The 25427-nt window shown below is 43.7% G+C and overlaps 1 protein-coding gene across 1 annotated transcript in view; it reads left to right on the forward strand.

Moving 5' to 3' along the window:
* The window catches only part of TCERG1L (transcription elongation regulator 1 like), a 341385-nt gene that overhangs the window by 218386 nt on the left and 97572 nt on the right, over window positions 1–25427 (forward strand). The window contains exons 6-7 of the mRNA XM_044662931.1: window positions 9142–9233; window positions 12882–12967. Coding sequence (XP_044518866.1) covers window positions 9142–9233; window positions 12882–12967 — 178 coding nt within the window. The remainder of the gene's footprint in view (window positions 1–9141; window positions 9234–12881; window positions 12968–25427) is intronic.

Here is a 25427-nt window from a genome sequence, read left to right on the forward strand (position 1 = left end):
GGCAGCTCCCCGAGGTCCGAGGCAGCTCCCCGAGGTCCGAGGCAGCTCCCCGAGGTCCGAGGCAGCTCCCCGACTCGCCTTGCCCACTCGTGATTAGCTCCATCGCCTGGGAAAGCAGGCGGCAGGGAATGAGGGTTAATTCTTTGTTTATTGCATTTCAGCAGAGCACCAACCTTCGAAGACAGGAAGCATATGCCGCCTTCTGTTTATTTGAAATGATGGGCAATTTTGACAAACGGGGGATGGAACTTCTGCTAAATGCACTTCTTTGTTGTTGTTGTTTTCCATTTGGCTGGCTTCCAAAGGAAGGCTAGAAAGAAGCTCGAAACTTGAGGCTGGTAAAGCGTCCGTCAGAAGAAGGTGAGCCGTGCTTGGAACGGGAATCTGGGGGGGGGCTTCGTTTTTCCATGTCATTCCTTGTCAGCCAACAAAGACTTGTTGAGTGTCGACCATGTGCCGGGTGGAGCCCTGGGATACAACTGTGAAAAAGGAAACCGTTTGGTTCCTGACCTCCCGCAGCTTACCATCTACGTGGAGAAGACAACCCAGACACCAAGCCTGGAAATGGCGTGGAGGAAGGGGGCTGAGGAAGGAGATCCTCAACAGGGAGCCCGAATGGTGTTTGCCCAAGACAGGCAAGCTTTTAGCAAGCCAATACGGGAAATGGGAAGTCCAATTTCAGCTCTCAGATCGCCAGGATGTAGAGACAAGCATGGCGTGTTCTTCTCCACTCCTGATCTCATCCCCAGCAGAATACAAGTCCTTGCTGGAAGAGCTTATTTCCCAACGTCTCCTGGTAACCTCAACGTCCAATGTTTGGAGATGCTCAACAGTCGTTTCTTGGATTAAGTTACATGGGGTGGGGTGGGTTACCGGCTGTCCTAATCTAGTACAAGGATGAGCATTTCCCTTGCTCGGACCTCTCAGAGCTCCTTCTCTAATGGACATTGGTCAGCATAATAGGTCATGTTTTCAAGTACGACTTTACACAAGCTGTAGGAATTCTTCAATGGATTTTTTATTTCTATCGACCCCTCTGTAAGTGCTGAAAGCATAACATTAAATCTAGGTTTGCGAAGGCATTTGTGTTGGGAGCAGAGAGAATCTGGTCTACTTTCCCAGCTTTCTGATGATCCAGCTTAATCCAGGCCACACACGAGGGAGGCAGAAACAGAGACTGTTGGACTCTCCATCAGCCTATCCATCTTACAAAGAGATAGGTTTGGGCAAGTGCCGGATGGTGACTGGCTCACTGCAATCTCTGATAATCAGTCAACATGTTCTTTGCTGCTCTGTTGGCTCCTATTAGTGCTTTATGGGTTAATGTGCCCTATCTAGGGGCTTCCCTTTTCTTTTTCCTTGGACGGAAGCCCATCCCATTTCTGCATGAAAATAGATAAAAGAATGGGGTGAAGACAAAGGCTGGGAGGGCAGAGACTAAGAAGGGAAGCACAGGCCAAGATGTTTCTTTGACCAGCCCCATCTGAGTGACTTGCACAGCCTCCTCCCCGCAGCAGTCCAACTAGCAGAGCGAGTTTGGAGTTTGGCATGGGAGGGTGAGGTGTGTTCATGCCTCCCAGGTATCTGTCAGGGAGCAGAATGTGTCTGGGAATGTAGCCTTGGTCACTTTTGTTCAGGAGCAAGAGATATAATTTAACTCAAGCCCCAAAGAGCCATCCTTGGTTTTGACGTGTTTGATATTATTGACATGTGTCAGAATGATGACTCGAAGGAAGTAGAGGCAGAGAAGGTGAAATGAGCCCTTGATACTCTATTGTGATGGCAGCTCCTGGATTTCAGAGCCCTTCCGCCTTTCTTTGCTACTGATTTCTCCAGAAAACAACTTCTCCCTCTCAGTCGCAGTTTCCTATCATGCGATGAAGACTTTAGATGTCAGGAGGCAATGAAGTGAAGTGAAAGTAGCACGTGAAGTCCAGAGACACGTGAGTTCAGATCCTGTCATTACCCCTTAATGACGATATGATTCTGGGAATGGCTTTTGTTGACCTCTCTTTCCCTCATCTATAAAATGGGTTTAATAATAAGTAGACGACATCTTAAGGGGCTGTTGTGGGGCTAACCAGTGATACATGATCTCAAGGCCTCGAAAACCTTAAAGGGTTATATAAATAGGAGCTGCTCGTTAGATGGTCTCCAGGGCCCCTTTCAGCTCTACATCTTGTGATGCTACATAACAATGACTCAGTCCTGAATCATCAAAGTGATAAACCAATTTATTGAAGGCCTCATGAAATGGGGAGCATGGTAAGGACTGAGAGCTGGGTACCATTTACTTATACTCATGTCTCTTGCTCAAAGGAAGAGGTCCTCTGTAAGGAATCGTTGTGTGGATGGGAAAATCCAGTGTGTGAACTTTATACCTGAATGACAAGTCCAAAATAGGGAGCGATCGCATCTTTTTGTTGTTTTATCGTTTGGTTTCATTTCCCCCCTCTTTCTTCTACTTTGTTCCATGTACGTTTTGTTGTCCAGTTATTTCAGTCATGTCTGACTCTTCTTTAAGCCATTTGGAGTTTTCTCAGCAAAAATACCAGAGTGCTTGCCATTTCTTTCTCCAGATCATTTTACAGATAAGGAAACTGAGGCACACAGCTCATGTCCTTTCCCAGCCACATAGCTTACAGTAGGAGTCCTGAAGGGACCAACCCCTGACCTCTCCCCAGCATCACCGGAGATCACCATCCCAGGCCCGAACCTCAGACTAACTCTGACATTAACTTTCCTTCTCTCCTTCCTCCCGAATCTCCTCTCTGGCGGCAGGATTTCCTGTGAGTGTGAAATAAATACTTGCTGACCCACTGACAAGTCTATCTTCTCCACGAAGCTTCCACGCGTCCTCTCCAGTCTCCGGTGGGCCTTTCCCCCGTTTCCCAGCTCTCTGAGCGGGACCATGAGGCAGACAGGTGGGGAGTCCTCTGGAGGCCCTTCGGGTCAGGGTGCTGGCACTGACCCATTGATAAACCTCCCTGAGAGCATCTGAGCATCCTGTCAGCTCCTCGCAGGGGGCGTTTTAGGCACCAGCCTTGCTTGCTTCTGTCCTTTCGTATCAATGTCGTCCAGGCCGTTGATTTTCTCTTTCTTGAAACATTTTCTCTTTCTACTCCAGGGACTCTTTCATGGCAGCATTAGCTGGGTGTGGAGGGCAGCTCAGAGCAGAGGCTATGAGTGTGGAAAGGTGCAGGCGAGGCACAAGCGTCCCTCAGCAAGTGGCACCGTTGGCACGGCCTCACTGGACCAAGCCAGGCTGGAGCCTACCGTGGGCAGAGAAGCCTCACCGTGCTTCGACTCGCCCTCAACAATGGCCTCCCCATCTGTGGACTATATTAGTGTCTATTAAGGGCAAAGATTCCTGGAATGCTACACATGTTTCTGGGGCCCATCAGGGATTCCCGTGAGGGAAGGTGTGTTTGGGATGAGTGTAAGTGCCCATATTTATATCACAAGCAAATCTAAAGAGGGTTGGGGGCCCAGAGAGCAGGTGCTTGATCAACATTGACTGTTCCCTTTGTCGTTGCGGGGGCCCCCACCCCCACCCCAGGGGGGACAGCAACTCGGCTGGACTTTCTGGTCTAAGCGAGTCGTTGGGGTCATCAGTGACGCAGATCTTCAGTCACCCAGAAAGTGGGGCCTTCAAGACCCCACAGGCAGCTTTCTGCCCATCGTGCCAGGGGGTCCTTCTAGGTCTGTGCCACATGGATTTCTGAGTACCAATATTTCTGTGGCGTTGTGGATAGAGCTGACCCTCTCCAGGAAGGCCTCAGTCCCAGGCCCATGTGTGACTATGAGCAGCCTGTGGGAACAGGGGATTCTCCTAGATGACTCCTAAGATGGGGGGGGGGCTGTAGAGCGAGTTCTCTTTTCTACCTGAAAAAGGGTGTTTTATCATGGAGAACTCTCTTCATTAGGGTCTCCGGAGGCCCAGGCCAAGAGTGAGATGGTGGTCGGCTTAGTTTCTCCTTTCCAAGCAGGCATTCATTTTAAGGATTAGAATGTGATATTGGATGGTCTGTGAGCTCCTCAATGTTAGCAGACCCCCCAAATGTGGCCGATCACCTTCCCCCTCTTCCTTCTCTTGTCTCCAAAGACCTCTAGAGAAGTGTGGTGGCCTGCTCTTCCCTCTGACACCCAGCGGGCCCTCGCCGTGCCCATCACGCATCTCCCCGAGGACGTCCTTTAGGGCTCAGCTCCGGCCCTCCTGTGAAGCCCACACCCCAAGGCTCTCTGCTCCCCCAGAGTTCTCAGGGCACGGGAAACTAGGCAGACGTTTGGGATCATTCACAGGACCGACACGATCCCCAAATATCATCCATCCCACTCTCGTCCTTCTAGGGACAGTTAGGTGGGGGCGTGGATATTCCAGGCCCAGAGTCCGTCAGAGGCATCTGCCTGAGTTTAAGTCTGGCCTCTCACACCTTCTCTCTGTGTGGGCCTGGGCTAAAGGCCTGAGCCTCGGAGCCTTAGTTTCCTCGTCTCTGAAAGGTTCTGGAGAAGGAAAAGGCAAACCAGGCTGCTATCTTTGGAACAGAAACCCCAAATGGAGTCGCGAAGAGCCAGACATGACTGAGAAGGGCCTGAAGAGCAGTCTGCGTGGCCTCCTGAGCTCGTCATCCATGACGAGCGACTCCCTAAGATGACTAGAGAAGCGTCAGCTCTGGGATTCTCCATCCAACTACAGATCAGAGTCTAAAGAATGGGCCTTCTTCCTCCAGGGGTCCCCAACCCAAAGGGGATTCAGACAGAGTCTTCTGAGAAATGTTCTGAAGTGTTTCAGGTCTTGGTCTAATCAGTACCGGGTCATCCATGAGGAGGAATGTCGGGAGAGCTTTCCTGTGTGTAGGGAATTGCATTTCCTTTTGGATTCTGCCTTAGGACAGCCTTCGGGGTGAAAGCAAACGCTTTCTTCAAGGGACGCCTGGCTGCTGTCCTCGGCACTTTACAGCCGTTAGGCCTGTCGTCCCATCTTCCGAGGACTAGTCCTGCGCAGGGGATACACCTTGTGGAAGGCGAGCCGGATGCTGCATCCCGACTCACAGCTTCCTTCTATTTCGTTTGTGAGAGCTCGTGAAAGCCAAGCAACGTGCGCTCCTGGGCTCTTTACCCCTCCCAGCTCTTGGCGATGGTCACAACAGCAGGCTCTTCCCAGAATAGCATTTGTGAAAACCTCCTCCTGCCCTGATCACAGGTTCTTAGAGGATTCCTTCAGTTCTCCTAATGATTTTGTAGCGATGGAATAGCAGACAAGTAAGTTAGCAGTTATTATTGCTTTTTTCCCTATTCCTTTGCTAGAAAGGAGGTTGACTTTTTTCTCACTATTGGGTGTCCTTCGCTCTTTCAGTCATGATAGAAACGGATGCCTCAGTTCTCATTAAAGATTGTGTTTTCTAGGAACCAGAGAAGCCGATGTTTATACCTGGCCTAGATCCACTAATGTTGGTAGTGTTCTGTTGGGTTGTTTCCCCTTCTTCATATAGAACCTGAGACTACAGAGTAAATACGATGACTCCACCGTCATTGAAAAACAACGTTTGTTCTCAAGATCTTTAATGTCATTTTCCATTTTTTCTCATTGGGTTTGCATTCTTTCACTGAATCACAAAATTTCAGTTGGGAAGGACTGGAAAAATTTCATTTGGGACAGTTATTCCTCTTGAACCTCAAAACATGTCCAGTGGACCTTTTCTCACGGACCTCCTCCAAAGAAGCACAACTCCAAGTCTCCCAAAATGGCTCATTACAAATTTAGCAACTTCTAATTATTTTGGAGTTTTGCTTTCTTTCTTTTACTCCAATCCTGATTTCTATTTGTAATGTCCATGATTGTTTCTAGTGGTGCACTTTAGGGCCAAGTTGGATGCCTGCTATCTCTTCCACATGGCAGCTCTTCAAACGCTTGAAGACTCCCCTTATAGTTCTCCAAAATCTTCTCTTATCAAAACATGCCCAGGTCCTTCTAATGATCTTCCTGTTACACGTACTCTAGGATGTTCGTTAGCCACAGTGCTCTCTTCTGACTGGTCTCCAGCTTTAGTGTCCTTCCTAAAGCACCCTGCTTAGGACTGTGTATCACAATCTAGATGTCACCTGAGTAGGGTTGGGTTTGATGCCCCTATTGTTTCCTTATTTCTGGGAGTTACCATTTTTCTTAACCCCTCACCTTCCATCTTGGAATCACTACTGTGTATTGGCTCCAAGGCAGAAGAGTAGTAAGTGCTAGGCAATGGGAGTTGAGTGACTTGCCCAGGGTCACACAGCTCGGAAGTGTCTGAGGCCAGATTTGAACCCAGGACCTCCCATCTCTAGGCCTAGCTCTCCATCCACTGAGCCACCCAGCTGCCCCCGAAGTTACCATTCTTAATGAAGCTTAAAATCATATTTGAATTATTAGTTACCAGATACCACACTTGACCAATATTGTGTTTGTGATCTGTTAAAATCTCAACATTTTTATCAGCCAAATTTCTGGCTAACTTTGTATTACTGATCCTTCACTTATGTTGTTGAATTTTGCAACTCATGGAAAATGTTAGCCTGATTCCTATGAAATCACTTGATTTGGTTCAATGCTATAGATTGTCAGAATCTAAAATGTCCTCAGGATACACTCATTAAGTTGGACCATTTGTCCAGCTTTCTATAATGTTGGATTTTACTCCATGGCTTCTCATTGATCTAGGAAGTGTCATAACTCATGTTTTCTCTACAATTCTTCAATCAGTTTGTATTCTCTGCCCAAATTGCTTTTGTCTGCCAAGCCTTGGATTAGCCTGGAAAATGGAGCACTTCATGGCTGTGACCATTTTTTAGGCATTTTTGAATTGTACCAGATAAACTGTCTCAAGGAATGGATATAATTGAGGTCAATGTCTGTTCTTCACCCCTTTTCCATTTTCATTGTCAACATTTATTGAATATCAGGACTCGCCTCACTTTTTCTGAGATAGATACATTGATGTAGATGTGGATGTAGATGTAGATGTTGTGTAGATGTAGTGGGGAGGAGTCTATTTTGCTGTTGGTGGTTTTGATCCTTGCTGGAACAAGTTATTTTTCTTATTATAGAGGCAACTGATGGAAATATGGCCTCCTGTGATTATAGCCTGTTATTTCTTGTCTTAAAATGTAAATTGTTTTTATTTGTGTTATTATGTATGGATAAATGAAAGAATAAATGAATGAAATGAATGAAAGAAAACAAATACATGATTTAGCACCAACATTGCTTCCGACAACAGTGTCTGTGTCCAAAGACAAAAAGAAAAAAAAAATTCTCAAAAACTTGGCAGTCATCCATTGTACCTTTGTCTAAAATGCTGTCCAAAGAGCATCATGCAGTGGACACACAGACATCAATTGCAGATGGTGAATAGGAAAGACATTTTAAGTGCTAGGAACACACATGCCAAAGTACAACAGCTTCTAATCTCAAGGTAAGACACAGAAAGGGAATAGCGTCAAGGGAAAGGTAATTTTTTGTCCATGGAATCATGAGTTTGGTGAGTGGAACCTTAGGACAATCAATTTATATGGCTGTTCCAGAAGTAGGATGGTGTTGATTTGACCATCATGACCAGAGCTAGAGATGAAAAGATGAAGTGGGGCAGGCGGAGAGAAGATAGCAAGGCAGCTCAAGGGGGCAATTGGATGGAAGTGAGGCATGGTCTGGATTGGGTCCTGCTACATGCGGGTGAATTTGCCTGCATTCACTGGTCCATGCCTACGTCTTCACTATGGCTTGTTCCTTCTCTTCACTCCTTTCTCAAAGGAAGCTTCTGTGCTCTAGAGGCATTGACTTTGTCTAGCGCACAGTCTTTTCATCTCTCTTTTAGATTGGCTTTTGATTCCTGAACTACATCTCCCACTAGTGTTTCTGTTGTCCTCTTTTAAGCCTACTTCTTCATTGAATGTACCAAATGTTAAAGTTTGTATTGATTTCCCTTGAAGTATCTTGGATTAATTCTTCAGTGCATTTCTTTCCTCTTCACCCTCTGTAATTGATGTCTGTGTGTCCACTGCATGATGTTCTTTGGACAGCATTTAAGACAAATGTATAATTGATGATTGCCAAGTTTTGGAGAATTTTTTTCTTGTTGCCTTTGGACACAGAATTAGACCAATTCATCAGGAAGGCTCACTTTGCTCAAGGCAATGTGTGGGTTCCATCTAGCTGCAGCTTCTCTTGTTTCCTGGCTTCAGCTGGAGGGAGAGAGACATCCTGAAGAGAATTCAACACTTTCAGTAAAACACTCCCTCGTGGGAGCCTGGTCCAGGCCTTGACATTTGAGTTTAAAAAAAAAAAAAGCAAGTTCCTCTTTAGTGGGTTAATGCTGCGTTGAAGTGCCATAGTGCCACGTTAAGGAGGACCCCAGGAAATGAACAAGTACCATTTTCTTGACTCCTTCGCCTAAGGTTTTGGCTATGACCATGTAGCTAACTTCATCCAAGTTCTTGATGTTGAAAAGTTTCTCTTTTTCATATAAAAAAGTATATTTCCAGTGCATAGTTGTGATTTTGCCTATTGAATGTGTCTGTAGTAAGAATATGACACGTTAAAGTGGGAGGGAACGTCCTCGGGTTTGAAATGAGGGAATCGAGGAGCTGAAAGCTTACGTGCTATAAGGACTCTGCTCTTTCTACCATGCCATCATGCCCCCTCTGAGCAAAAGAAACCAAACCAATTCTGTCCTGGAAATAGGATGTCTGCTTCCTCTCCAAGGGATGACATTCTACGTGGATTATAAAACCCAAATAATCGGAGGAGCTTTTGTATCACATATAAGCTAAGTAATTAGCCCTATGATTTATGAAGCACTTAGAGAATGCCAGAACGATGAGAAGATGAGTTTGCATTCTAATTAGGAAAAATAAGACAGAAAGAAGCCCAGGAAAATAAGGAAGAGGAGAGGCTTGGTTTAGAGCCCCTAACCTGGAGATGAAATTCAGGTAAGCTAAAGGCAGATCCCAGGGTTCTTCCAAGGCAGAGTCCAAGAAGAGGTGGGAAGGATGGCCGGCGCTGAGGCAGCAGTGTTTACCTTCAGGAACATGGTCTGCAAGTAGGTAGTTAATATAAATGGAATCAAACATGTCTGGGCCCTTCATAATGGCATTGTTGTCCCTTCGCAGATAAAGGCAAAGAGTCGGGAAGATCCTCTTGTCCCCCAACGCTGATATTACACACAGAAAGGCAACTTCAAGCTCAAGACTGCAATGACAAGGTTTGTTTTCAAATTCTTCAGTTTGAACTTCATTTTATTGAGAATATTGAATTCCTAGATGGTAGAGCCATGAGATTCCCACTCTTAAAAAAAGTTTCCTCTCTGACTTTGGTAAAATAAATACATAGATAGATAAAAAAGGGAATGAATGAATGAAAAAAGAAATCAACCAATCAAAATAAACCCGAAAGCATTTACCAGTGACCTCCCTTTTTCAGAGCAAGAATCCCAATGTTAAACACATGGATGGCCATGGATGGGGGACCAAGATGATTTAGGAATGTAAGGCTGTGTCAGGAAAAATGAATGAAGTTTTCTGGCTCCCAAAATATTGATAATGGGACACAAGCAATGAGAACAAGCCTAGAACCTCACAAATTTGGTTTGGGCTCTCTGGCATAGAACCTGATTAAGGCAATCACCTGGAATTTAGTTCCAGCCCTTCAGTGGCCCCTAGGCATGGGTGAACAAGCATGATTGGGTCCCAGATTCAGAGAGAGAGCCCAGAGCCTTCATTCTTCCCTCACAGTCCGAGGCACTTTAGGGGCCATCTCTTCCTACCTGGAGGTAGACAAGATGTCTTTCTAATAGCTAAGACTTGCTCAAATTTATATGGTGCTTCCTTTGCACCAGAAATTGTGTGAAATGGTTTACATGTATTATCTCATTTGATCCTCACAAACAAACCTGCAAATTATGTACTATTATTATTCTTACTTTACAGATGAGGAAAACAAGTTAAAAAGGTTCAGTGACTTGCCTAGGATCACATGACTAGTACCTGTCTGAGCTTGAATTTGAATTCAGAACTTCCTGACTCCATTCCCAGTGCTTTATCCACTAAGTCACCTACCTGCCTGTTACAATTCACCTAAACTATTGTTCCATCTCACCTTAGGGCAGCTCTAATTATTAGGAACATTCCCCAACAGACGCACATATTTTCTTCATGATTTTCCTGTCTGAAATCTGCACCCATTACTCCTAATTCTGCTCCCTCTGGAGAAGAACTGGCTTCTTAGGAGCCAGAGGAGCGGTGTGCACTCTCTGAGTGGACCGGACCCTAGGAAAGACTTTAAGGATGCTCTGAACATAAGACTCGCTCCTCTTCAAGGGCCAGCCTCACTAAGTAAGGATAAGGGCAACCAAATGGCCAACAAGTCAAGAAGAGGAAAAAAGGCACAGGAGGAGGGAGAAGAGAAAGAAGAGGAGGAATAGATCTGCCACACTTATAGCACTTTATGATCGCTCTTCTAATTTACCCTTTTGCGAATGGACATTCTTAGAATTCAATTTGAATTTCTTACTTCTAAGTATTTCAGAAGAGTTTAGAATCTCCTCCCCTTCTTTTCAGAAAAATAAAGTAAAGCAATAAGTACCAGCCTCCTTCCTGAAATCCAAAGGAAATATTTTAATCATCTTATTTGGATCCCAGGCAACATTGCATCTGTTTTAATCTGTCCCTTCTCCTTCCACTTTTTTTCTGTTCTGACTTCATTTTTTCCTTCCCAAATTTATATACTTTTCTATCCATATTTCCCTTTTCCAATCCACTTCACAAATATTTCTACTCTCACTGGTATTCATACACATCCCCAATTTAGCATCATTTGGGCCCATAATTACTGCCTACTTTATCTCTTCCAGATCATTAATGTTGATGTTAAAGGACAGACATTGATCACAAACATTAAGGCAAATTACCCCCTTTCTCTCTCTCTTTCTCTCTCTCTCTCTAATGGGTGATTTCTCTAGAAGTGATGAATGAACATCTATCCCCGCATCCCATGTTAATTAAAGCAAATAACCTTTCTCATGCTTTTAATAAATAATTTCATGTTCATTGTATTCTGGAAGACTTTTATTACTTCTTAATGGAGCAGTATTTTGATAGTGAGTTTAACCACTTTTATTACCAATATGTTGAAACAACATAAAATTACAGCCAGCCAAAAAAGACCTTCCATGCATCGCCTCCTACCATATATACTTAAATAATAAACTTCCTAATCCCCCTTCGCTATTTGTACCTTCCTAAGCTGTGTATGAGGAAGGCAGGGAGGGAACAAGCATTTATATTTATAGAGCACCTTTATTAGGTGCCAGGCACTGTGCTAAATGCTATGACAAATACTATCTCATTTGACAACCCTGGGAAGTAGGTGCCATTTAACACCCCCATTTTATAGCCAAGGAAACTAAGGCAAAGACAAGGTAAGCAATTTCCCCAATTTCCCCCAGGTCACCTAGCTAATCAGGGTCTGAGGATGGTCTTCCAGACACTGACCTGATCCTCTGGGCACAGGACCACTAGCTCTTTCTCTGTTACACCCTCGTTGTCCTTTTTGTAAAATAAACTTGTTTTCAGAGGTGATTGTAGGTACTTAGGCTAAGCTAGACACGTGGCTGACTGCCTTTATTGGTGGTTGTGGTTTTTCCCTTCTTTTATTCCTATTCTCCAGGTTCTCACTAGGAACTTAGACTATTTCCAGCATAATAAAAAAATGGAAACAAATATTTCCTTTAATCTTAAAAACCCCGAATGACCCGTCGGATGGAAAGTCACTCCTTTATCTCATCTAGAAAGTTAAATACATTAAAAACGAAATGGGGAAATTGTACTCAGTGGACCTTTCATATTCTCTGGGCTACAGAATCATTTATAGAACATGTAAATGAGAAAAGAAACCCGATTGTTAAAGGGACTTTCTAAGCTAATAACAACACCAGATTCTTCCCGTCTGTCCGCACTCATTGTCAAAGACTCCTTTCCTTTTCCTCCACGCCTGCCCTTTGATGTTAACTTAGTAGTTCATTTTAGCCTTGAAATAAAATACAGAGACCTAGAAGAAATCACTCATTGAGTTGTTCCTGGTTCCTTTCAGAGCCAAGATGGTGGGACAGACGGGATCCATTTCGGTGGCCTTCCTTTGCCAGTTCCCATTTCTTAGTCTGGTCCTGCTTTAGAGGTTCCCCAGAAATCAACCCTCCTTTCAGGGTTCTGCTGAAGGGCTGGCAGGCGGGAGGGAATCCTCCTGGTTGGAGCCCCTGCCTGACTAATGAGATTTGGGGTCTGGCCTGGCTTTCTGTTTGGCTTCCTCTATGCCTTCAATCTGTTGGCTTTTGGAGTGGGGCCTCCACTTTGTTTCTCAGGGAGGTAACTCCAGAGCCATTTCTCCCCTCTTTGCACACTCATGTTACAAAAGCTCGGCTGCTTCCGAGGGGAGTGTATGTTCTCAGCACTGCCGCCAGCCTCATTTCCCGGGTCACCAAGCCCATGTCCTTCTGGGGCCGAATGACAAGTTACTTTTTGTTCTGAAAACATCAGGAAGTCCCCAAAGAGTTCCAGCCTCGCCATGTCTTTCTCCATTTCCAGGGAAACCTTCCTGAGGTAGCCGGCCAGTCCAGATAACTCACGGGGATAAGCTGAGTCCCTTTAGCTGGGATGCCCACGAGGTGCTGGCACAGGGATGTGGGGGGCATCCCTGACGGGTTACACTTTCCAATGGCCGTGACTGGGCTGAGAGCCACGATTTGCTTTACTTTAGCCTGTTCTGTGGGATCGTGGCATTATTCTTCGGGCAAAGCATCGCTTGTTTCTCTGTTGATTTCTCGTCTTTACCAATATCGTTCTGTTTCTGTGTAAAGGACCCTTCTCTGCTAATAAACGGAGACGCGAGCTCACCCAAAGGCAATAAACCCGTGGCATCCACGCCCGTCCCAGGATCGCCTTGGTAAGCACATTCTAAAACTCGCGAACACATGCGCTGTCCCATTGCCTGTCAGTGTGCTTTGTCTCCTAGAAAAGGGTTTGGCGAGGGCCACGACGAGAGAGCCGCGAGGAAAGTGTCACAAGGCTGCTGTGAACAGCATTCTGCAGGGCGCTGATGCTTCTCAGAAAGGGAAAAATAAGGGTTTGCTGTAAAGCTCTTCTGGCCCCCGGTAGTGGAGGGTTTGCTTTTCCAGGCTGTCATTTCTGGAAAACATGCCAGGGAAGGCTGCGTCCGAGACGGGCAGCCAGTGTCTCAGGCCTTAAACAGAAACGGGGTGTAGTTCCGTGGAGATTGGGGGGAAGATTTACCAGGTGGATTTTAATTAAAGGACAGTCAGTTAGATATTGCGTATCTTCCCAGGGGAATTCAGAATGTGAGGGATGGCCTGCTCCGAGCACCTTCCTTTAGGGGATCCGCAGGCTCTGGGTTTTAATGATACCTTCTATAGTGTGGCAATTCTGAGTCAGAGGGGGACAAAAAGGTTATTATAGAGAATCTAGCTTGAAAGCCTCAAAGCCCAGGACACAGCTAGAAGAGGGTCTAATTTAGCAAGCAAAGACTGTAATCACTAGCATCGGGTGAAAATGCTGTCTTGGCAAAGAGGCCCTCGATGGTTTTCCGAAGGTTTGTTTGTTTGTTATTTTTTTTCTCTTCTCTGGTCAATGCATGGTACAACTGGCCACAGTTCTAGGCACAGAGTGTGAGGGAGGTTCTGGGGCTTTGGCTGGTAGGTCGATCATCATCCCCCAAACAGGGATCTCATCCTACAGGGAAGTTGACACGAGGGGTGACGGAAGGAGAGAGAAAGCAGATTTTTCCTGTCTCCTCTTCTCTGTTAATCAGTATGAGAAGCTATTTATCCCTTCACTTTTGCTGTCTTCCAAAGAGAGAGACTCTAACTCATCCCTGGAAAAGATACCAGAGCCTGCTTCTATCCAGGCCCTCCAAAAATGGGCCGCAGGGAAACCTGACTGCCAAAATGGCCGGATAATAAGACGTCATTAACGACCGGCAGCCAAGGAGCCTCGACCAAGACTCTGAAGCGAACATCTACTGATTCCCAGATTGTGCGGAACGATAACAAACAAAACAAAGGAAAGCAACCAGCAGCCACTGATGATTAGTCGTCCTCTCTGGAAGCCTTAAGAGGAGAATGCACAGAGAGCTCACAGCGTCATGGACCACTTGTTACCGCGCAGTCAGAGTGGCCTGGCAGCCAACCTCCGGCTCCTCTCCAAACCTGCCCGTGCCTTCGGTCCTTCTGCCATTCTGGGGGGGGGGGGGCAGGCTCTCCCACCTGGGTGAGCTTTCACCTTGTCTTACCCGAATCCACACCCGCCATCGCTTCTTGCCTATGCATTCGTAAAGACCTCAGGACAGAGCTTGGCACAAAGTTGGCACCACCTAAAGGTTCATTCCTTTCCCTCATGCCCTGCCCTGACTAGCTTCTCTAGAGTGCTTTAAGGGGTGTGGAAGACTTCATTTCTGTTTTCTCGCTGGAGCCCTACAATAATAGTATTAAGTAGGTGCTGGGTTTTTTCCCCTTTTCAGATAAGGAAACCAAGGTTGGCATCCACGGACATGTAGTTATTGACATCTGAGGAAGGATTAAGAGTGAAATCTTCCTAGCACCAAGCTCAATACTGCAGTTTCTGTTCTCCCTACAACCTGCTATCATCCTGCTGGCCTGTCAGCCAAGATCTGAATCCCCGTCTCATCAGAAAGGGGCCTTCTGGGCTTCAGGGCTCTTATAAAGGACCTTTTGCTTCAGCTGGCTTGAAATCAGATATCTTCTTCCCCTCTTGGGTTCCACCATGCCATGCACCACATAGACTGCCCTTCTCCCTATCCCTGCTCTCCTACTCTTTAGGGATTAGCTTTTCCAGTTACAGTGGAAAACTTCTTTGATGACAATTGTCTTGGTTGCAGAATTTTTATTTCTCTCCATTTCTTTGTCTCTAATGTTTCTAACATATATATATATGTATATATATATATATATAAATGTATATATATATAATATATTTCTATCATCCCATTTTTGCATCATCAATCTTTGTATCATCTATCTATATTTCTAGTATTTATCCTTCTAGCTATGATCTATCTACTAGCCATTATCTATTCCAGCTCATACATGAACTAGACTTCACTTTAGAACACATCAAATAAATTCTCATGCAACTTTATTTACAGACCTTCAGTGGGAGGGGAAGACAGATGAGTGAGAGACAAAGACAGAGTCAGAGAAAGAAAAAGAGATGCACGGAGAGACAGAAACAGACAGAGAGCAGGAAGCCTTTCTAACTTGAGTTAGTCTTAGTTTTTGGAAATTTTGTTTATTTGATCCCTGACAATTGAGCTCAAATATTCCTGTCTTTATTCCCAGTCATTGCCCCTCTTTCTGCCATTGGCAGTCCCCGGTAACATGACAAACTTTCAGATCCTTAGAGGAAGACTCTGAGTCCTCCTCACTAAGCCTCAGTTTCTTCCTGCTCAACATCCTCACTCCAAGTTCAGAGAGATTTTTGATGGTCCTTCTCCCTAGTTTATCAATGCCTTGGCTAAAAGGTGATACCCTAAACTCAAGACAATTATCCAGATGAGCCTTGGGGGGTGGAGAATTTCGCCATTACTTCACTAGTCCCAGGCACTTTACCTGACTCACATAGATCACATCAGCTTTCTTGAGCACCACATCATATGGGACATGACATGGTGCACACCAAGCTTGTTGTCCACTAAAATTCTCAGCTGGGTTTCTGATAAACTCCTATCTCACAGGCCCTCCCCATTGTTAGCAATGGAATTGAGTTCTTAAATGCATATGTTAAACTTGATATTTCCATCATTAAATTTAATTTTATCTGATTAAGCAACTTCTTCTAGCTTGTTGCCACTATTTTAGATCCTGATTGTTAGAAAGTGTGCAAGAAATTATTCTTTGTTTTGTACTATCTAAAACTTTGATAATAAAATCGACATCTATAGACTTTATCTAAGTCAGTGATAAGAGAAAACAGCACAGTCTGAACCCCAGAGTACTCCACTGACTTCCTTTTAGAATGAAATCAACATGGAAAAAATAATGACCATTCATTGGTTCTAAAATTTTAACTGCTTTCAAGCCCATTTAATGCTACTTTTGTCTAGCCCACAGACTTCCATCTTTACAATGAGGATAATTTTAAATACTTTACTGTAACTTAAATAAACCACATCCATGACATAACCCTAATCTACCCTTTGGTGTACCCTATTTAAATATAAAATAAGGTGACTGGAATAGAATGATGCTGATGAGACCATGATGGCTCTTTGTGACAACCATTTCCCTTTCTATATGCCCCCCCCAAATATTTAAGTAAATTTGAATTGAATTGAAATCACGTTCCATGACATTTTTTTAACCCTTGTACTTTGGTGTACTGTCTCATAGGTGGAAGATTGGTAAGGGTGGGCAATGGGGGTCAAGTGACTTGCCCAGGGTCACACAGCTGGGAAGTGGCTGAGGCCAGGTTTGAACCTAGGACCTCCTGTCTCTAGGCCTGACTCTCACTCCACTGAGCTACCCAGCTGCCCCCTCCATGACATTTTTTAAAAAGTAGGTCAATGTTTCTCTGGGTCCAATTCTGTAATAACTCTCTAATTCTCCACAACTTTTCAGAGGTCATTAACAGTAGCTCAGAGATTTCACCTGCCATTTGTCGTTACCATCCAAGGATATAACTGATTGGGGCCAAGTGACTTTTGAATTTAAGGCCATCTAGGTGTCCTTTTCCTCTATTATGGTTTATCATCTGACTTGCAGCTATTTGTCCTCTGTCCCCTTAGTCCAGAAATTTTCCTCCTTGGCAATAAAATACAAAATAAGAGTCAGACATCTTTGCCATATTTGTCATGAATAGTATAGAATTGCTGGTTGTGAGTCCATCCATTCTTATCATTCCTGTTTTCCCACTATAATGGAAGGAATCAAGGAAGAGAGAGGGGAGGAAGGAAGGAAGGAAGGAGGGAGGGAAGGAAAGAGGAAGGAAGGAAGAAAAGGAGAGAGGGAGGGAGGAAAGGAGAGAGCAAGGATACATTTGTTCCCTTCACCTTCTTTGTCAGAGTCCATGCTTATTGTATGTCTGTGTGTTCATGTGTGTGTTGGTAAGAGCACTTTCACAGAAGGAGATTGTTTTTATTTTCTTCTTCTATCTTTTCTACTGGTCTCTGTAAAATCTAAAGTGGGTGATGCTTTTCCTTTATATTCAACTTGTTTTTTGTTTTTTTTTTGGTAACATCCCCTTTTTCCTTCCTCAGAATAATTACTCTTAGTGCCTTCATAATTTCATTTTTGAGAGGTTCCCATCTCTCTTGACATGACTAACCTTGGAGATCTACGAGGCATATGATTTTAGCCTCTGATTTCTCTGAAGTTTTGAAATCTATTTGTTACAAATCTAGAGATCATTTTAATGCTCTGTTCAGTGTGACTCTGAGGGAAGAGTCCTTCCCTCTGAAGTTCCGATGATGTCCATTCTGGCAGCCAGATTCTCTTTCTGCGTGCAGGTCACGTCCAGAAGAGAATTCTCCCTTGTTTGTTTCTCCTTTTCTTTTTCTCTTAATGATTCAGAACATTTCTCTTGTGCTTGGACACAAAAGTCTTCTCCAAGCAAATGTACAGTCAAAGCCAGTCCCTGAGCATAGTGTCCTTATCCTCCAGTTAGTTGACCCATTGTTAATAGAAAGGAGGAATAAGCTCTTTGATGCTGACAGTGTGGCATTGGCGTTGATGGCCATATTTTCCCTATGTCCCATTGCTGCCCCTTGTGGACTTTCCTCATTTGCTGTGGCCATCTCCTGTGCTGTCAACAGAGGTGTCTGGTTCTCGTTCTGGATTACATTGTCCCCAGATCTTCTGTTTCTATGGGCTCTTTGAACAACGTAAGCTTCTGGAGGGAGGCTCTCACTCTTAGTTCTCCTTATCCCATGTTGCCCTGCGTGGAGGAGGCATTTGTTAAATGTCTGCTGATCAATTTAACTCTAATTCCATTCACATCATTAGCAATGATGAGTACAATTTTCTAGGTTACCTTCACCACATCATTTCTTTTCCAACCAACTACTCCATGAATCATGAGAAACGGGTAGTGACCCTGCAGAAATGTACATACACACACACACAAAAAAAATGACACACTCATGGAGGTCATGGCTGGTTAAATAGGATGCTTCTCTATAAAGAAAATCCAGACTTCATAAATTGTTCTGAGGTTCAGAGGAGAGCGATGGCCACCTAGGAAAGCAGGGTCTCAGAGTGGCTTTTCCCTGGGAAAAGAGAAGATGAGAGGGGAGAGAGCCCAAAGCTTTTTCTTGCAGTTTGGTGGCTTAAGTAGGTTGTAGGACGTTGCCAGGAATTTACTTATGAAAAAGAAATGGCATCACAGAGAAATGAGGCAAGACCAGGACGGTCATTTATGTTATAAGCTGAATTATCCACAACAGATGATTCTTAAAAACCCAAGAACTTGGATGACGGTGCTCAGTTCTGCTTCCTGTGTCTCCTGATGGAAGGCGCTGGGCTAGTGTTCAGATTTTTGACTGTGGCCAAGGGGAGAATTTATTTTAACTCTGCTCATTTGAGCTGAGTTTGATATTCTTTATCATTTCCTTCCTTTCTCCTTTGCTCCCTTCTTTTATTCTTTTTTATGTTGTTGGAGGAAACAGCTCGGCAGTGGACAAAAAAGTCCCAAGAAATGACCTAAATCCCGTCCCGAGGCACATTTATGACAGAGAATGAAGACAAGACAGCAATGTAGCAAAAAATGAGGGTGATGGAAAGAAAGCTCTCAGCTGACCCCAACGTGTTCCATGCCAGAGGGAGGCCCTCTGTGGAGGACCCATGGGAGCAAGTGACCCGGAGTCACCTAAGATCACAGGGGCTTTGAGCTCCGCTCTGGGAAGGGTGGGCTGACTTCCGTGGAGTCTCCATAGGCAGGTGCCTTCAGTGTTTGCCTGGCAGCCATCACACGTGTTCTAATTGCAGTCGGTCAACAACCCCTCCATGACCAACCGTTTCACACCATGGAGAGTCTCTGCTCCGCTGGTTCTGGCCAGACTTTGTTACTTAGAGAGGCAGCCTTTACCCCAGAAGAGGCTGGAAGGTGGTCCTGGCGATCCGAGGTTCCCCGACCCATCACCGGAGGGTACAGCCCCCAGAAAGCTCGGCCTGACACGCCGGCGCTTGATTAGGGCTTCCATTGTTGTTGTATCGTCCTCTCAGAAAGCAGCATCACAGGCTGGCTGATGTGACATTTCCATTAATCTTGGCATCATACATATGGAAACGGCGGCAATAACTCACTTCACTGACATTACAATCTGCTACCCTAAAAAAAAGGCTGCTGCCATGGGGAGCCATGAATTTTTCACTCAATTAACTTAAATCATTCCACAGTTCTCCATTTGAGTGTGCAACGATTATTAGTCAGCCTTTACTCAGAGGCAACTGTGCACGAAGAGGATGGAGAAGCGGGAAGGAGATCGCGGCGGCCCAGGGCCGAGGGGCAGCAGCATCGCCTCCACCATGTACGGGCGACGAGGGCAACAGTCCGTGAGCTCCGGGGCGGAGGCGAGCTAAGGTTCTCGCGGCGGCGGGGTCGAAAGGCACCTCGCAGGCCAGTCACACACGTATATGCAGGAGTGGAGCAGAAGCCCAGATTGAGGGATGGACCTCGGCCAGTCTTAGCACCATCACCAGGATCTCGTTCTTGTTAAGGAGGAGGCAGCTGAGGGCCGGAGAGGAAGACATCTTAGTCTTAGGAGGAACAGCTCAATCCAGGGCCACCCCCGAGAATCCTGCCTCACCGTGAGCTCTCTGCTCTGCTCTGCCCTTATTTCAGACCTCAAAAGACAGGAAAAGGTTCTTATTGGCTTGTTTGGTTTTTGTTTACTTATTTATTTGTCTTTGGGAAGGGATTGTGGAAATTGTATTTAATGAAGGAGAATATTTGGAAGATCAACGTGGTTTTCCCATCAAGATGCAGTTTTCTGGGTTAAAAAAAGCGTTCAGAAAAAAAAATGAATGAATGTAAAACTTCAACAAGAAGGTGGAGGGACACGAGATAGTATTCACAGCTATAATGTAAGCGAGCCAGACCTTTGGTCTCAGCAACGATCTAATTTATGGGGTCGTCTCCAGAAATATAGAACTACCTCATCCGGATTCTGATGAGAAATTGTTTTTAATGCAACGTTAACATTAGTGAATGATGTGTTTGCCTAATGGAGACCTTTTTTAAATCTTGCATTGCTGGTAGCACATCAGGTATCTCAGGCATTTGAAGAAATTGTATTATTGACTCGTTATTTATTCCGCAGCTCAAGGAGAGCTGACAGGTTGTCAATCAGACATCAGGTGCCATGTGGCTTGGCATTTTGCCAATCTAGATTCACAAAATTGAGTGGCGTGGAAAGGTGGTCAGCACACCGTCAGATCTCTGTTCTGGTCATCACTTAACCCATTTCACTGTAAACCAGCCAATAAACCAACCAAGATTCATGAAGTCCTTTCTAGGCGCCAGGCTTTACGATGAGTCCTGTGGACAGAAAAAGAGGCAAAATACAATTCCTACCCTCAAGGAGCCTGCCATCTTATGGGGAAGACAACATACAGAAATACAGATGTATGTAGATGCTCACACACACATATACACGCACAGAGAAAGCTATAAACATAGAGGATAAAAATTAAATAAAAATAACTAACTCAGGGCAAAGACTAGAATTAAAGTGGGACTCGAAGGAAGTAGGTGGAGTTGCTGAGAGAGAATATGCTTGTTAGAGAAAATGCTCAGAGATGAAAGATTGAGAGTTCGATTTCTCATTTGTGCGACACTTGGAAGACCAGTGTCACTGGACCGAACAGAACATTTAGATATGCATCCATAGTAAACTTTCCCCTTTGGCCAGAGAATACATTATTACAAAATGTGGGCTTTATGAAGATTGGGTATAAAATATACTCCTCCCATACACCTTTGTAAATTTATTCCTTCTCCAGAAATATAACTCTGGCAATTTTGACAAAGACAAATTTCATTTTTCTATAAGGTTAATATGGTTAAAAATCCATTAGAATTATCAATAAATGTAATAGGCTGCCTTAGAAAACCATGGATTCCCACTCAGTGAATATGTTCATGAAAGGACAGGAATGATCATTTATCAGGAATAGTCTCTTAAGGAAAAAAATATTTAAAGTATCAAAGACTAGATAGATATTAAAATTCTGGTTACTCTGAAATTCTATTTTCTAATTTTGCTTCATGTAGATAAAACCCAAAGATAATGTACAATCAAGTTATATATGAGATAATTTGGAGGTAATCAAAGGGAAGCCATCAAAGCAAGGGCATCAAGGCAAGTATCAAGGGCAATCTGGAACGGTTCTTGTTTAAGATGTGAATACCTGAAACTGGAAATATCCAGAGAATCCAGGAAACTAAAATTAGTAAGGAGAAAGGGAAAGAGGAAGGAAGAGGGAGTGAAACACAGAGACTGAGACAGAGAAACAGACACACACAGAGAAACAGAGATGCAGAGAAATACAGAGAGATGGTGAGAGATGGCGGGGTTGGGGGGGGGGAGAGAGAGAGAGAGAGAGAGAGAGAGAGAGAGAGAGAGAGATACTTTTATATATGAGGGACAGCCAATAAGCCTATAGAATGGAGTTGAGAGATGAAGTATTTTGTTTGCAGAATAATAAGGGGGCTTGAAAATGAATTGCAGGGACCACGAAATAGAAGCAAAATTATAAAGGATTTTTTTAAACCCTTACCTTCCATCTTGGAGCCAATACACAGTAGGCAGAAGAGTGGTAAGGGTAGGCAATGGAGGTCAAGTGACTTGCCCAGGGTCACCCAGCTGAGAAGTGACTGAGGCCAGATTTGAACCCAGGACCTCCCATCTCTAGGCTTGGTTCTCCATCCACTGAGCTACGCAGCTGCCCCCCAAATTATAAAGGATTTAAAAAACCTAAACATGATTTTCTATTCATTCTTCAAAGTAACAAGGTTGCCCTAAGAGATTATCATGTGAAGGAGGTAACAAGACCAAATATGTGCTTAAGGGAGGCAAATTTGATAGTAGATTAAAGGATGGACTAGAGTTGGGAGAGACTTGGAGTCAGGAGAACAACTAAAGCCCTATTTCAATAGCACTTATATGAAATGATGAGGTCCTAATCCCTGGTGGTGGCGTTATCAAAGGAAAGAAAGGCGCAAAGGAAAGATGTTAAGAAAGTAGAAATGATAGGACTTGACATGTGACTTGATATGAGTGGGGAGGGGGAGGATGGGCAATCAAGGATGACACCTAAGTTGCAAGCCTGGCTAAGTAAGGAGAATTGTGGTAACTTGGACAATTATGAGGAACCTACAAAGAGGGGAGAATTTTGGGGAAAAGATAATGAATTTAATTCTGGATCTGATAATTGTCAGGAGTCTAAAGAGCATGCATTTCAAGATTATCATTGTTGCTATTGTTATGGACTTGCACTTACTTATGCATTCTCATTTTATCCATATGTTCCCAGTAGAATGTGAGCTCCCTGATCCATCCTTACAAAGAATTCTCTGGTCAGTTGGTTAATGTTATCCCAGTCTAAACTCATCAGACTTTAAGGAATCAGGTTGAGATTGGGCTCAATGCCCTTTAACCAAATGAGGAACATGTTTTCAAGTGGGAGTCTTCCAGGAGTGAATAGGGATAGGGTTGTACAACATGGTTTGCAAGTTTTCTGTGTGGGAAAATATGTATTACTGTTCGTTCATTCCCCTTAGTTGGCATGTGGCTCTGTTAGAAGGAGAACATAAATTCATCTTCTCTGATATTTAATTATATTTGGCTATATATTCTAACTCTCTTAATTGCTTGGGAAGATTAGTCAGATTTATACTCTTTTAAATTCTATTAATGCTATATCAAGTACTGAAGACACACTTACTCAAGAGAGAAAAACAAACAAATAAACCTAGTCAACATTGAGTAAACATAGAAAGATGCAAATGTTTCATTTTCTTCAGTGTGACTAGAAATGATTTAGTCCGACTTTTTTATTTATGCATTTTCTTTTTCTCTTAGTTTCTCTTAATTTATAAGTCTCTCTCTGTATCTCTGTATCTCTGCCTCTGTCTCTGTCTTTGTCTTTCTCCCCCCAAACTCCCTCCGTCTCTCTCTCTCTTCCTCTCTGTTTCTTAGAATGCTGTGCTTGGAGGCAGGCATACTTGAGTTCCAATCTGGCCACAGATTTACCAACTCTTTGACTTGGACAAGTCACTTAAACTCTGTCGGCCTCAGTTTCCTAAACTGAAAAGTGAGTGTAATAGCCAACTATTTCACAGGATTATAGTCAACATCAAATGAGATAACTTTATTTAAAGTGTTTAACATAATATCCTGAAAATAGTAGGTGTTTTATAAATACTCTCTTCCCTTTTACTTATCATTTATTTGATATCTGCTTGTCATGATCCAAGTCTAATGACTTAAAAAAAGGGCAAGAGTAGAAGACAAAATCCATAGCATCATAGAGTTCTAGAAATGTATTGGAAATTAGATGTAGTCGAATCAAATTCTCTGATTTTTAAATGAGGAAACTTTAAATTTAAAGAGGCTAAATGGCTTTCCTGAAGTCATAGAGATAGTGGCAAGTACTTAATCTGATATGCTTCCCTGGGGGAAAGAAGTTATAATGCAGGTTGAGCCAGTGTGGTCAAGCTGAGGGCACCTGAGGATGTTTAAGTTAGAAAGATGAAAAGTGGGCAAGGGGTCCAGGGATGGAGGGAGCAGTCATAACTTGGTTCAAATAACATAAGGGCTGTCTTGAGGGTAAAGACCAACAAAAAAGAAGGAAAAGTCAGAAAGGAGAAATGTAGGCTTGCTATCAGGGAGAACACCATGCTAGTTATAGCTATGCACAAATGCCTAAGGAGAGAACTTCTCCTTGGTGGTAGATTTGCCCACACACTGTAGAACACTACTTGCTATCAGGATTGTAGTATAGTTCTGGGTTTCCATATCAGGTTAGATTAGAGGGATATTGGGGGGGGGGTTTGAAACTCTCATGTCATGGGATTTTGTGACTGTGTAGCTTTCTCTGCAGTGGACGCTGGGCCACATTTGCCATTAGGATCTTGTTTTTGGGACATTAACAGCTCATAAAACCTTTTCATTCCAATTACTCTTATTGCATTTTAAATTGTGCTTTGGGCTGGTAGATATTTCCTTAGAGAAACAGAAGGACCCATCATTAAGCTATTTGATGCTAGTAGCAGGTGAAGAGAAAACCTTTCTTTGTGTCCTATTTTCTGGTTGTTGATTATTGAGACACTAAAGTGAATAGAACAACTACTTATCCAAATTAAAGTCTACAAGATCTTGGCCTAAATGACTACCAATATGAAGGCCAAAGTAATGATCACTTACAAATTATTGGAGAATTCACTAAAGATGAAACATTAGCATGTTCTTGTTTTAATGGATATACAAAAACAGACTGAATTTTTTAGGGAAACTTTTTCTAGGCATTTAAGAAACATTTTTTAGTTCATGTTCTGTATCAATATTTTACTAATAAAATAAAGATTTGTATCATTTATTAAGAAATTTGGGGCACCTATAGGTGACTGAAAATTACAAAAGGGAAACTGAAATTGAATCATGAAATTTCAATCCATACATTGTCCCTTTTGGAGTCTTTGCTTACTGATGATAATGATATGGGATGGCATGTCTTGAGCTTCATTCATATAAACAGACAGGAGGATGATCTGCCCTTGGTGATTCCCATACAGGATGGGCTTTTCTTCTTCCATCCTATATAGCCACCATGTTGGAGAAGATGTGGCACATGTGCCCCAGTGTGCTGGAGTCGGCAGATCCATTCCCCCCTCCACTGTGATTGGGGACAATGTTCACATGCCCCACTCTTCCACCCACCAACCCAATGTGAGCCCTTCCTCCCTTCACCATCCAGGGTAATGCAGGGGGCTCACAGACAGCTTGAAGGAACAGTTTGGGCATGTGATCACTAAAAGGTCCACCAATGCTAATAGGGAGTCACAGGACTGAAAGGAAATGAGACGTGCTGACATATCCCAACCACGTGTCTTATCATGGAGGTTATCATAGAGTTTTGGGTACAAAGTCCAAGTACTTATTACTATGTTGGGGAGATGGAAAATTGAGGCATCACTGATATTGTATTAGCTTGGAAAAATCAGAAGTCTTGGAACTATCCCAGTTGCAACTGTTGGTCTTTTAGAAAAGCTCTAGGAATGCCAGTGGGAATGAATATTTTACTCTTGATTTTTCTTCTCTCTGAATGCTTTTGATAGCAGATTCCTTGATTCTGCCTTGACATGCTTTTACATTA

The sequence above is a fragment of the Gracilinanus agilis genome, chromosome 2 (genome assembly GCF_016433145.1).
Source record: "Gracilinanus agilis isolate LMUSP501 chromosome 2, AgileGrace, whole genome shotgun sequence".
Classification (NCBI taxonomy): Eukaryota; Metazoa; Chordata; class Mammalia; order Didelphimorphia; family Didelphidae; genus Gracilinanus; species Gracilinanus agilis.